General features: G+C 41.3%; 1 protein-coding gene across 1 annotated transcript in view; it reads left to right on the top strand.

Annotated features, from left to right (window-relative positions):
- Window positions 1-12,638, top strand: part of map2k6 (mitogen-activated protein kinase kinase 6) — a 33,053-nt gene extending 20,415 nt beyond the window's left edge. Inside the window, 10 exon segments of the mRNA XM_072666627.1 lie at window positions 155-203; window positions 2,118-2,231; window positions 3,848-3,967; window positions 4,336-4,452; window positions 6,328-6,379; window positions 7,786-7,913; window positions 9,095-9,172; window positions 10,736-10,875; window positions 12,084-12,129; window positions 12,396-12,638. Coding sequence (XP_072522728.1) covers window positions 155-203; window positions 2,118-2,231; window positions 3,848-3,967; window positions 4,336-4,452; window positions 6,328-6,379; window positions 7,786-7,913; window positions 9,095-9,172; window positions 10,736-10,875; window positions 12,084-12,129; window positions 12,396-12,473 — 922 coding nt within the window. The 3' untranslated portion in view covers window positions 12,474-12,638.
- Window positions 12,639-13,426: the final 788 nt, after the last annotated feature.

Here is a 13,426-nt window from a genome sequence, read left to right as displayed (position 1 = left end):
AATTGAAAGTAGTCAGAATCCTCATCTTTTCCAGTGGGTTACAGTGTCAGTTGCATCAGGCGTGTAATTAAGGATGACTTCTGTGTCCTCTGTCGTTAATTGACGGTGCGAGAGCTCTGCAGAGGCTAAAAATGATTTCTTCATTATTGTACAGACCCCCGAGAGACCTGGACTCCAAAGCCTGCGTTACCATTGGAGAGAAGGTAGGATGTCTGTCTATGCCTTCCCAATTAACTCAATAGACAAATGTCCTTTTTTCAGATGCGCACTGCTGTCTGTTCAGGGTTTTTTGTTAAATATTTAACTGTTTAAGGCTCATTCTCTATGGGTGTGTCAATTTTAGGATATATTGTAAAATTGAACTGTTCAAGCTGTATCTGCAGTACGCCCGTAAGTTTCTTGGGAGGGTGTCTAAATTCCGTCGCTTAAATGACTGGATTTGACATTTTTGGGGTTTATTTTGTTAAAGGGCGGCTCAACAGGTACTAAAAACAGTTCTGTTGGGGAATTTTTTCTGAGCCAAACCATCCATTTAAGAGTGCACACAAACATTCATTTTTTATGTAATATTTTTGTGTAGTTAGAAATGTAGTAAAATGAATCAAATGTAGGTGTTTAAATGCAGTAGGCTAGCCTCTGCTATACATTCAGCTCTACTCGGGTTCAGTAAATACATCACCAAATATTGTTTTGAAATATTGGTCAAATCTAATTATCTACAGATGTACATTTTTTTCTAAACCAGTATCAGTCAGTACTCGGTAAATATTGTTGTACATTTCTGTTTATGAAAACGTGCTGTTTAATCACGGTCAGTTTCATATTTGCCCTTCATGTACTTTGACACAGTGTAATTATTAAAATATATATATTATACTTAAATGGTTTGTGGCTGAACATGCAGTACCAGGCAGAGGTTTTGGGCACCTAAGCACATTATTCTAAACCCTGTCTCTCAGCAGTAAGAGTTTTTACTGTAGAAACTTCAGTTCTCATTAGAACAGATGCAGGTAAACCTAAATCCTGTAAAAATGAACAAGAGCTTCTCATTCTGAAGAAAAAACGTGAGATCTTGTGAGCTAGCCTGAAGAACAGAGCTCAGTTCCATCCAGGTTTCTCCTGAAAGCCCCCCCCCCCCCCCCCCCCCCCCCCGTCCAGCCAGCACAGCGTGGATGTGTTTAACTCCAGCAGCAGCAGCAGCTCACCTGATTTACCATCATTAAGCCCTGATTTACCACCAAACCAGGTGTTGATCTGAAAAGAACGCTAAATAATACTGGACTCCATGAGGAGAACTTTGGAGATGTTCTAATGATGAACACAGTGATGGAGAACCACGGACCAGAACTTTTTGTAGGAATGTTTAGTGTTAATTCTAATGTCATTGTTTTACTGAGGAACACTTACCGCCCTCCTAACCTTTAATTTTCACAGGGCACTAAACCATTTGCAGAGTACTGAACCGTATGTCATGTCGTGATGTTGAAAGTCAGGAGCAGCATTTGTATTGCATGTGTTAATGAACATTTGTTAGGCCTCTTTGGATGAAGCCGAGATCATGTTTATTGTTCTTCTCCCTGTGCTTCATAATTTGTATTATTGTGTGTGTGGTGATGTAAGCTTCGTTTTGACTGGATATAAAAGCTTGGCTCAATTAATCGCCCCAGAGCCCTAAAGAACGCCCCAGTGCACTTTATAGCTCAATTGGATCCTTCTGATTGCAGGCAGGCTGGAATGTGCTTTACTGCCTCCTGGGCTGTAAAAATATTTATTTTAAACTCATCAAATAAGTGGAATTTTCCATTGGCAAAGATGGTGGCTTTTTGTCTTGACAGTGAAACCCAAAGTTGAAGTTGCTTTAATGGTCGCCGTGAGATGAAAGCAGGTTGAGTTTTATGGGGGGTGGCTTTCCAGAGAACGAAAAGATCTTAGATTACGGAAAGGCCCATGTTTTGTGGCTTTTAAAGCTTTTCTGGCGTTAACCAGTTGTAGCAAGTAGCAGCAGGCAGGGGAAGAGCATGTGCTTTTTCATTACCCAACATGGAGTCATGGTTGAAATAATGACATTATGAATAGATCATTTGATTAATCCTGCATGCTGTTGTCTGTTTGACAAGAATTTCGAGGTCAAAGCAGATGATCTGGAGCAGATTGGGGAGCTGGGAAGAGGGGCGTATGGAGTGGTGGACAAGATGAGGCACGTGCCCAGTGGCGTGATCATGGCCGTCAAGGTAGGTGCCCGCACTTCCGTATCGGGGCTCTAAGTTCTTGGAGTCGTGGTTTTAGACCTACATTTTTCTCAGGATTTTATTTTTTTCCCCTCTAAGGTTTACCAGAAAGCTCTTCTTTCACTTTCACATACACTGTCTGTCCAAATGTTTGTGGACACCCCTTCTAATGTATGCTTTCAGGTACTTTAAGTTGCACCCATTGTTGACACCAGATGTGCACATGCACGCATATATACACGCATACACACTTGGCTTGTCTAGTCCCTGTAGAGAAGTGCTGCCAATAGAATAGGACTCTCTGGAGCAGATAAACATTAGCCTATTGCCACCATGCTGCCTAATGCCCGGTGTGGGCTGCATGGGTATAAAGCCCTCCAGCATTGAGCTGTGGAGCAGTGGATCAGTGTTCTCTGGAATGACTGTGCTCCATTCAGTACTTTTGGGATGATAAGTTGGGGTGGTGAACATCCAACATCCTGACGTCACAAACACTCTTGTTGCGCAGTGCTCCAGAATCCAGTAGAAAGCTTTCCCTGGGTAGTAGAGACAGTTACTCCAACAAAAGCAGGTTTACACTACTTTATTTAAATACCCTTGATTTTAGAAGAAACAATGAATGAACAGGTGTCCTGATACTTTTGTCCATATATTGTATGTATATGTGTCTTGCCACTTAGTGCTTCTGGTGTTTACAAGGGGCTGAAAAGTGGAGCTGGTGTTGGACTACAGCTGTCGGTTGAACTGGTACATCAGTGGTTTGGACTGTTCATTTAAACCTTCTCTGGGTCAGCTGGCGTCTGGGTCTTCTGAAAGTTTACAATAGGAAATAGGTTATTTAAATATCTGGTTAATCTATAGACTTTTGTTCTGTTAATCAAATTAATTGAATCATTATCATATGCAATTCCCTGTCATTTGCTTGCATCATCCAGTCTCTTCTTTTCACCTTCCTCACCCTTTATCAGCCTTTTAAAGAAACAACTCTTTTTTTGAAATCAGCTCTTTTGAGTGTAAAGGTAGGTCTGAGTGAAATCTGATTGGTTCCGTTCTGCTGCTCGGATCCCCAGGTTACCTTTTCCCACCTCAGATTATCTCCTCTAGCCACCGGAGATATTAGCAACAATGTGAGAGTCTTATAGAGTTATGCTTGTAATGGAGCAATGCTCCAAAGGGGGATATCTGATGCTAGCTCTGGGAAATACCATCACCTGGAAATCCAGGCTAAGTTTGGATTATCTCATTGGCTGCGCTGGGATACAGTGACCCTCAAGCAGCCAACACACACACACACACACACACACACACACTGTGCTGTGTGTGTACACTGGAGGTCCTTATTCATTATTCTAAAATATCTGTTGATATTTCTGGAATGTTCTACCTATTTATGCCTTTTGAAGAACATTCAATCCCGTTTACCCTCTTCTGAAATATCATACCCTGTCTATACTGTTCTTAAATGCTCCACCCCAAACACCCTGGTTCTTTATGCTATTCTAGGATGTTGTACCCCGCTCACCCTGTGTGAGAACGCTGTTCTACCTTATTCACTCACTTATTGTGATTTTTATTATTATTATTTTTTTTAATTTCCTTATTGTTTGTTCTGTTTACAGAGAATCCGGGCGACAGTGAACACTCAGGAGCAGAAGCGGCTGCTGATGGATCTGGATATTTCAATGAGAACAGTGGACTGCTTCTACACTGTGACTTTCTATGGGGCGCTCTTCAGAGAGGTACTTGCCAGTATACTGAACCTCAAGTACTGGAAGTTGAAGCGCCTAGAGCCCAGATTTCAGTGGCTTCAGAGCATGAAATGATGTAGTTTTGTAAACTTCATAATAAACGGCTGCACCTGCAAATGAGAAACGCCTTTAACCACATGTTAAAACAAGGGGAAACCCCAAACAGTGGTTCCCAGGTTCATGTTTGGTTTGGGTTCATAGTTGGTGTAATGAGAAATGTCTGTACAACCTGCAGAGATGGTGAGCTGAGCTGTTTTAGTTTCCTGATTTCTTAAGATGAGAGTTCCCCTGCCTTTCCACTAGTGACACACCTTTCAATCACCGTCTGCTTGTTAAGATGTGCTGTTGTGTGTTGTCAGGGTGACGTGTGGATCTGTATGGAGCTGATGGATACGTCATTGGATAAGTTTTATAAGCAAGTTCATGAGAAGGGCATGACTATCCCAGAGGACATCCTGGGCAAGATGGCGGTCTCTGTGAGTACTGTGGGCACTTTTAATTCTTCAAATATTTTTATATATATATATATATATATATATATATATATATATATATATATATACACACACACATACATACACACACATACATACACACACATCTCAGACCAGAGCCCCTACTATTTCACCCATCAATGTATACATGTTATAATTTGATTAAACATTAATGTACACATCACTTTGTCCAGTTACTTTTGAGCCTGTGAAATTGGAGGGACTATGTAAAAATGGCTGTAATTCCTAAACAGTAAATGCTGTATTTTTTTAGACCCCTTGCATAACCTCTTAATTGCTTCATTTCACATCCACTGAGGTGGTGTAAAGAGACAAATTGTCACACATTGTCACTGTTGCTGTGACGGAGTATGCAGGGCATTTATTCAAAACAGTATTTTACATAAACATAACATTTATTTATATTAATAACATGCAAATTAACTTTAATTTGTAGTATGTCATGGAATTATATGCACAGACGAGCCATGGATTAGCATATTTTATTAACACTGTTTTCTTGAAAACTCACATTTTCATTATAATGTCATAGCCCTGTTTTCCTGAGGCGAGAAGATTTTTTTTATTTAGATAACATTATTAATAAAATTGAGTAAAAATGATTTGATTGGAAACTGGGACAGTGTTCAGTGTGTGTAAGCTCTATATCATAATATCAGTAAAAGACAGCCATGTTCACCATTTGTGTTGGGCACAGCTACTATTTTGCCTCCGCCTTTAACCTGTCCATGCAGTGAACACACACATACCTAAACAGTAGTAATCGAACGCACTCAGTGACCGTGAGCACAAATGCCCGGAGCGGTGGGCAGCCATCGCTGCCGCGCCTGGGGAGCAGGGAGGGTGAAGGGCCTTGCACAAGGGCCCACAGTGGCATCTTGCCGAGTCTGGGTATCTAACTCACAACCCTGTGAGCAGCTTTTACTTTATATGCTTTTGCTCAGAAAACTTGCTTTTCCTATTTTCTAAACGCAACAACGATCATCATGATAAAAAAAATATTCTGATTTTATTTCCCAAGATTAATATATTAAAACAATTATCTTGGGCCAAAAGTGTAGATTATTGTGTGATAAATTAATATATTTATAGTTAAAATAGTGGTAAATTAATATATACCTTGTTAACGTAGAAGAACAGAGTGAATAAAATTTGCAAATTGACAAGCCTTTAGGGCTTCTGTAGATATGAACGTGTGTGTGTATGTACAACAAAAAAGAAAAAACAAGCTGGACAAAGTAAGATTCACATGGACTTTTTGTGCTCATGTGTATGGTCAGGCTCAGTTTACTCTCGTGGTCCTTGACAGCTGAAGCTGTTTTCTATCAATAGCTAGGAATTCTCGGCTCACAAAGGACATTGGGAAAGTGTGCAGTTAGCCGTGCATTATGTTGAGTAAACAGAAAGTAGAACTTGTGTGGCTCAGATAGTAAATTGGTATATTTAACACACAAAATATCTCCTGAGCACTCAAATGGCATAATTGAGACTGCTTTGTTGGGTAACAAGAGATGACTGTAGCAGTTGGCTGCATCCCAATTCTCCTCAGTTGCTCCCTTGCCGTGTCTGCTTCCCACCCTTCTATACATTTCTAAATGTTGTGCTTTTCCAGCTGGCAATGAAAACTGGAGTGGAGTTTGCCTCTTTAACAGTGTTTTTTTTTATATATCCTGGACCAGCCCAGACATGAGGGGAACTAGATATGGGAAGGGAGTTACAGGAGTATTATCCAAGGAACCTCTCGTCGTGCGAGTCCTTTAACTGTGCGTGCATACAGCACTTTATTTTTATCTCCTGGGGTGTATCTGTTGCACTGACTGCTGTTTCCTGTTGCAGATTGTGAAAGCTTTGGAGCACCTGCACAGCAGATTGTCTGTGATCCACCGAGGTGAGTGACGGGGAAGCTCTTCAATTACTCTTTCAGGGCAGCTAGTTTAGTGGGTGGGCTTGGAACAATGTGGTGGCCTCTGGTGGGGTCTCGGTCTTGACTCAGACTTGGCTCTTGCGGGTTTGACTACAACACTAGCGGTCACAAAACTGACTTGATGTGAATCTGGCTATTGTTGCAGTAAATGGACCAATAGAAATGCTCTGAAATGAGTTGGGATAAAAATCCTTTTACATTTACTTTCATTGAAACTCTGATAAAGTTTCAAATTTGGGGGATTTCGCTTAATGTTGTGATTGAGGAATGATGAGAGGGTCCCTGAGATTGTTCACAGGTGGTGCACATCCGCTCTGATGGTGTGGTGTGATGTGGTGTGGTGGTGTTACACCTGCATTTAAAAACAATGGTTTTGTCAGACCAGACGTATCCGGCATGTTGTGCAAGAACCTTATGAGTTCTAGGTGGCGCTTGGCTGAAAGTGCACTGTTGATAAACGCTTGGTCACTGAGATTAAAAAAAATACTTACTTTTATGTTTCCTTTTCTAAATTTTTATTCTTCTTGGTCAGACTATGTTGTGATGAGTGAGGCTTCATACCTGCATTTTCTGCAGCAGCAGCTGCTGCCCCCAGTAAGGTAGCATTATATGATAGATGAGATCATTTGAACATAGATGTGCATCAGTGCTGCAACCAAGAGTCCCAAGAGTCAGCAAGGATGTACACAAAGAGGTTCTAGCAATACTGAAAGAACAGTTTAGTCATCGCTGTTCTTGACAGTCAGTCTCCACCCATCCTAGGTTCTTTGAATGAGCTGTACTTCCCTTTCCCACTTACTGATAAAGGTCTTCTTTCCAGATAACTGTTAATGTGACTGGTATGCTTTACAAGCCCACAGGGTTGGGTTTCTGTTAAATTGGAACATTGGTAGTAAATTTATTTTTTTAAGTCCAGTCTCAATGTCCAATCGTCACTGTAGCCTCCTGGAATCGTTGTAGGGAAGATCTAAATAAAGCTTCGGCTATCAGTATTACTGTCTAACAGACTGTATTTTACAGCGAAACAGAAATCGCATTGATTTCAAAAATCCCCAAATTAATCCTTTCTCCCCAGACGACTCTGTGAAATGACACCTGACGCCACATTTGCCTTCTAGTGCGGGCCTGAAAAAGGCCAATGTGCCCTTTTTTCTGGTCGAATAAGGCAGTGTCAAATGAGGGAGGCCTGTGAATGTACTGTGCAGTGTCTTTATATAATTTTGTCTGCGGGGGGAAATGTTTTGCTGTTCTGAAAAGAGGTCTTCTTTAATAAGTGTTTCAGAAGCGGATTTAATGCACTGCTTTGCCACATTCACACAAAAAGCACCATTTTCACACTTCCTCTCTGTCCTCATGTTTTCTGTTTCTAGATGTGAAACCCTCCAATGTCCTGATCAACATGCAGGGTCAGGTGAAGATGTGCGACTTTGGTATCAGTGGATACCTGGTGGACTCTGTGGCTAAAACGATGGACGCTGGCTGCAAGCCTTACATGGCCGTAAGTAGGGAAAATTGTTAACATAGCCTGAGGAACACATGAATGTCGGTGGATGAGCCAAAACATTGACCACCCAGTGTGGTGTTGGGGCCCTATGGTATCTGGCACATTAGCAGTAGATCTTAGTTAGTCCGTTCAAACGTTTCTGTCCATGTGGTGCATAAGAAACCTTAGTTACCATCTAACACCACGTTCTCTGTGAGTGGTCATAATGTACTGTGTATATGCATCATGATTGTTTCTGCATCCAAACATTTTTATTTTTTATTAGTCAAGTCTTTAAAAGACAAAAGTTTGCTTTGGTTTGGGGTATCTGAAAGTAATTGGTGTTTAAATTCTCTTTTATTATAAAGAATTTAATTGGGCTGCTGAGTCTGAAGCTGCTCCTAATTTTAATTCACACCTGTTTTAAGGGCAGACTTACCCATTGCATGTAATTAAGGGTGTGGTGGGGGGGCAGGTCAGGCAATGCAGGAGTTCAAAATGTTTAACTATCAGTCAAACAAGAAATTTTAAAAAAGCATTTTAAATAAATGGAAGTGATAGTTTTAATAATTTAATATTGAAATTAAAAAATGAAGTTCTAAATAAGGGCCCCTTTTAGACACAGGCCCTTATCATGCCTTTTTATTTTTTTTTTATACTTGAATGAACATGTTGGAAATGTTTTTTCCAAATACTAAAAGGGATATGTGTGTGAATTTTTCCCAAAAAAGCACACTTTAGAAAGTGTGGATATCTTTATATAAAAACAGGAAAAATGCTCATTCCTAGTGGTGAGCAGTGGTCCGCCTTTGGGGAATGTAAGCGTTTAACTAGCTGAAAAGAACACTAACATGACTGTCAGTGAATAAAAGCTTCATACAGCAAAGTGGAATTATGCCATCAAATGGACACTGTGAGAAGGGTGGGTGTGTGTATGTGTGTGTGTGTGTGTGTGCGCATGAGAGAGAAAGAGGGGGAAAGATGGTGGGTGGTTTGACTGCTTTGTGAATGGAAAGGGAAGCTCTTGTGACCGTGAGGAAAAGCTTTGTTCATGACGGAGTGACGTGTTGAACTTCCTCCTCATCCTCCTCTATCTCTCGTTCTTTTCTCTCCATCATTTCCATCTGCTTTTTTCACCTCCCTCTCTCCCTCTCCCCCCCTCTCTCTCTCTCTCTCTCTCTTGTTGTGTCTCACAGCCGGAGCGGATAAACCCAGAGACCAATCAGAAAGGCTACAACGTCAAGTCCGATATCTGGAGTTTAGGAATCACCATGGTTGGTCTGAACTTTAAGCTCTTGTGTTTTTTGTTTTTTTTTGATAGATGACCGTATATGACCTCAGTGAGTCACCATGTGTTAAAAGCTTGGTTTACATCTGTAGTGTGATTCATCAAGCTCAGTGTTCATTCTCCTGCTCAAACCGTATCTGTTCTGCTCTGATGTGAGCTAGTACTCTACTGCTCTTTGGAGTCAGTGGGGTCGTAATTGTGGGAACATTGCCAAAATATGGACCTAGTAGTAGTAGTAGTACTGTTATATGGCACATACACAGTATCACAACATAATTAGCATCAATACATCACAAAAAACATAGTTTGACCAAATAGTACAGATTAGAACACTTATCTCCAGTTTGTTGGACAGGGAAGCCAAAGTTGTGGGCTGTAACAAAACAAAAAACCCTGCTTAGTTTTGTTGTGCAGGTTTCTTGGATATGGATTAAGCAGAATTGTGTATAATTTACTGTATCATCACTGTTGAGCAAAGAACCTTGTATCTTTACAGGAGGAGGAAAACCCTTCTTAACTTCTTTCCTTCAGTGGAAGTGAATGAAGATTTTATTCCAAGTCATTGTGGAGCATTTCTATTGGTCCATTCATAATGAAAGTTAGGCTATGTTCAGACTGCTAGCCCAAATCCGATTTTTGCCATATCTACATTGTGACTGGTTTGAAATGCGATTACAATCAGATTTGTTCAGATGCGTCTCAGATCTGGGCGCTCTGGGCAGACTTAAGAGCGTCTTGCGTCACTCGTGGTCAATCAATCACCACGTCGATTCCAGAGTTAATTACTGACTACTATGTCATTACCACAGCAGTCCATGCAGATAGGTGTGTGATGTCTAGACATGCAAATCTGGTCTGATTGCTTTTAAGTAACTGTGCGGACGGTCATTCCGCCACATCTGATTTAATAAACAAGTCCAGTTTGCCGGCAGTCTGAACACCTTAGCCTTAGAGTCAACGTAAAGAACAACTGCCAGAGTTGCACTGTCAAAGTTCCATAGACCCTCTGGGCAGTTATTGTCACCGTGCTCCAAAATAATTACCCAGCGCTTAGGGTTTTGCACCACACCCAGTTAATAATAAGAACCTGTTAGATGTTTCAGTGTTATTTAGCAACGAGAACAAGAACCTAGAACATTCGAGTTTGTGCTTCACACCTAACTGGTTAATATCTAGAACATGAGGGGGAATTTAAAATAATAATTGCTAGTACATACTGATGGAAATTGGGACTTAATCTGGGTCTGGGAAACGGGCCCTGAAATGTCTAATAGAACAGTTCTTAGCATTCACACTTCAGAATAGTGTGTTTGAGATTGGCAGATCTGTCTGTAATCCAGTGTAATCTGGAGTTGGGATTGCTTACATACACACTCACACATACAGTATAATAAAGCTCATTCCGTTCTTTCAGTGGCTGCAGCATGTTCCAATTCTAAGCCCTAAGTTATATATCTCAATGTAGAACAGTGAACTGTCTCTGGGCCCATGTTCAGTGGCAGCAGGACGGGTGTATTGCTGTGGACTGATCCGGTCTTCTTGTTGTCAGATCGAGCTGGCGATCCTGCGCTTCCCGTACGACTCATGGGGGACGCCGTTCCAGCAGCTGAAGCAGGTAGTGGAGGAGCCGTCACCACAGCTACCTGCTGACCGCTTCTCGCCCGAGTTTGTGGACTTCACGTCACAATGGTGGGTTTTATGTATAAAGACGACCATTACTGCATGAGTGCGTTTTAGCCTTCTGTTGAAGTCGTATGCACCCGACACACACATACACGTTACTAATACGTAGCAGTAGAAAGCAGCCCAGTTTCTGCATTCTCGTCATCAGAGTTATCAACACATTAGTGGAGGGTTCTAATGTGCTGAGATGGTGGTGGACCTGCTGGTACTGAGGGTGAATGTACTCAACACCTTCACAACATGCTCTAGTCTGTTTACAGTCTGTATGGGCCCTTTTTCCTCACTACTGGAATCCTTTCATGTTTATGAACTCATTCATATTTGCTATACTGTAGTCTAGACATCATTGTTTACCCGGGTAAAGCGCCAGCTTCTAGAATTGCACGGGGTCTTGTGCAGGTAAAATGCTGTATCAACTTGGATTCCCTGGATTTTGAATCTGGCTTATGTTTAACTCTGTTACCCATTTGGTTTAAACTGAGGATAAGGGTGGGACACGAGTGTCCGTTGTGGTTAGGATGTTAAGGGCTGGGGTGCTTCAAGTAGGCCTAATTTTGTTTAACCATGACTGTGGGTTACCGTCAGTCACGTGCTTTGTATACTCTCACTCTGGGAAGCTGTTTGAATGTATAATTGAATGTACATACAGGTAGGCCTGTCACGATTATATAATATAGTATATGGACTTAACCTCATTCATTGCTTTTTAAAAGGGTGCAATTCCTTTATTAAGCTATTATCATTGTCATCATCAAAAATAACTATCGCTTATCAGTAGAATACATAATAAATAAATAAATAAAAATGGGATTTTCATGACTGGCCTAGCTGCAGGTACGTATAGACAAGTCGTGGCGGGTGAGAAGGCAGGGCTTACACGTTTGAAGCTAGGTTAATCTGTATACAGAATGTTTGGTGACTGTAGAAAGTGAAAGTCTAGAATTCATGTATTTTCAAAAATCCAGACTGGATCATGTCTGGTATGAAAAAGGGCGTATACTCACCCTATTTATTTGCCTCGCTGTCATGAAACTTCACACCTTGAATGTTGTTTCCAGTCCTGGTGCTTCTAATCAGTGGTAAGCTGAAGCTGTCTGCTGTAGACTGCTGCTGCAGATTCTGACATTTGGGTGGTATTTATATTACATGACTTTTTAGGAATTTTCTTTTATATTTATTTATCCTTTATTCTCCTTTTTATTTTTTGCTCTTAGCTTAAAGAAGAATTCCAAAGAGCGGCCAAACTACACAGAACTCATGGTGAGTCTTCTAATCTGCCATTTCTCATTTGCCTGCACTTTGTTGCTCTGACCACTAGATGTCAGCCTCTCACTTCTGATGTCCTCATTTCTTTAATGGAGGCTGAGCCAGCACCTGCTGCCAGGCCATGATGTCTGGAAGCACAGTGAAGTGAAGGCTATGACGGTGCAACTTAAGTGCTTATAATGGTGCTAATAATGTTCAGTCCTTGAGTTTCTTGACCAATCTTATGTTTTTTTTTTGCTTTTAACTTTCTCTGCATGCAGCTACACCCCTTTTTCACCTGCCACGACTCCAAAGAGACAGACGTTGCTAGCTTTGTGAAGATCATCCTCGGCGTCTGAACGCGCCTCCTCACGGTGACACTGACCCGCCGGCGTGCGGGGAAAAGCGGGACTATTCCACAAAACAAATAAAAAATAAAAAAAAAGCACCAATCGCAAGACTGACACCTGTAAGACACACCCACCTCAGGCAACAGTGCAGAGGGAGACTCGGGAGAAAGGCCGGGGGAGTGGGGGGGGTTGGAGACTGAAACTTAAAGGGGGGGGCTAGGGCGATTCCTAGCAACACACAGGAGTTGGGCAGGGGACAGGGTGTGTGCGCGCCTATGTCTGTATACGTGTACGTGAGCGTGAGCCTGATGTATGTATGTGCGTGCGAGTTAAAGGAGGGTGTAACGGTCCCAAGACGATTTTTTTTTTCTTTTCCTACATCCTAAAATCTTGCAACCATTATTTAACACGCCAGTCTTCAGTCCAAAGCCAGTTTCGACATCAACCGATTGATTTTTAATAAAGACGTCTGTTGAAGTATCTTACGTCACATCAGTCATTTACATTCACACACACAACACAATACAAGAACCAGGCAAAAAATAAGACAGAGCGATATAGATATATTTATATATTATATAAATGTGTGTATATACTCAATGAATATTTCCAGTATGTGTTATTAGAGTGCATGATGAGCTATATTGTGGGTTTAATGGGTCAGGGGTAAAAGAAAAATCGCCGTTATTTGGGGACAGATGCAAAAAAAATTTTTTTCTTTCCTTTGTTTTTTCTCTCGAGTCACATAGTAGCAAATACAGGAGTGATGTAGTCTGCTGTGCTTTGGTACGGTGCACCCTTAATGGCTGACCAGAGCCATTTTTTTTTGTGCTAAGGGTTGAGGAGGTCAATAATCTAGGCCCGTGTAGCTGTCCGGAGTCAGTGAAGACTGGGGTGGGTGCTTTACAAAATGGACTATTTTTCCAATGGATTTCAATCAAACAAAGATTCTGCAGTGAAAT

This window comes from Salminus brasiliensis, chromosome 22 (genome assembly GCF_030463535.1).
Source record: "Salminus brasiliensis chromosome 22, fSalBra1.hap2, whole genome shotgun sequence".
Taxonomy (NCBI): domain Eukaryota; kingdom Metazoa; phylum Chordata; class Actinopteri; order Characiformes; family Bryconidae; genus Salminus; species Salminus brasiliensis.
Note: the sequence above shows the minus strand (reverse complement) of the source record. Positions and strands in the feature narration are given on the sequence as shown.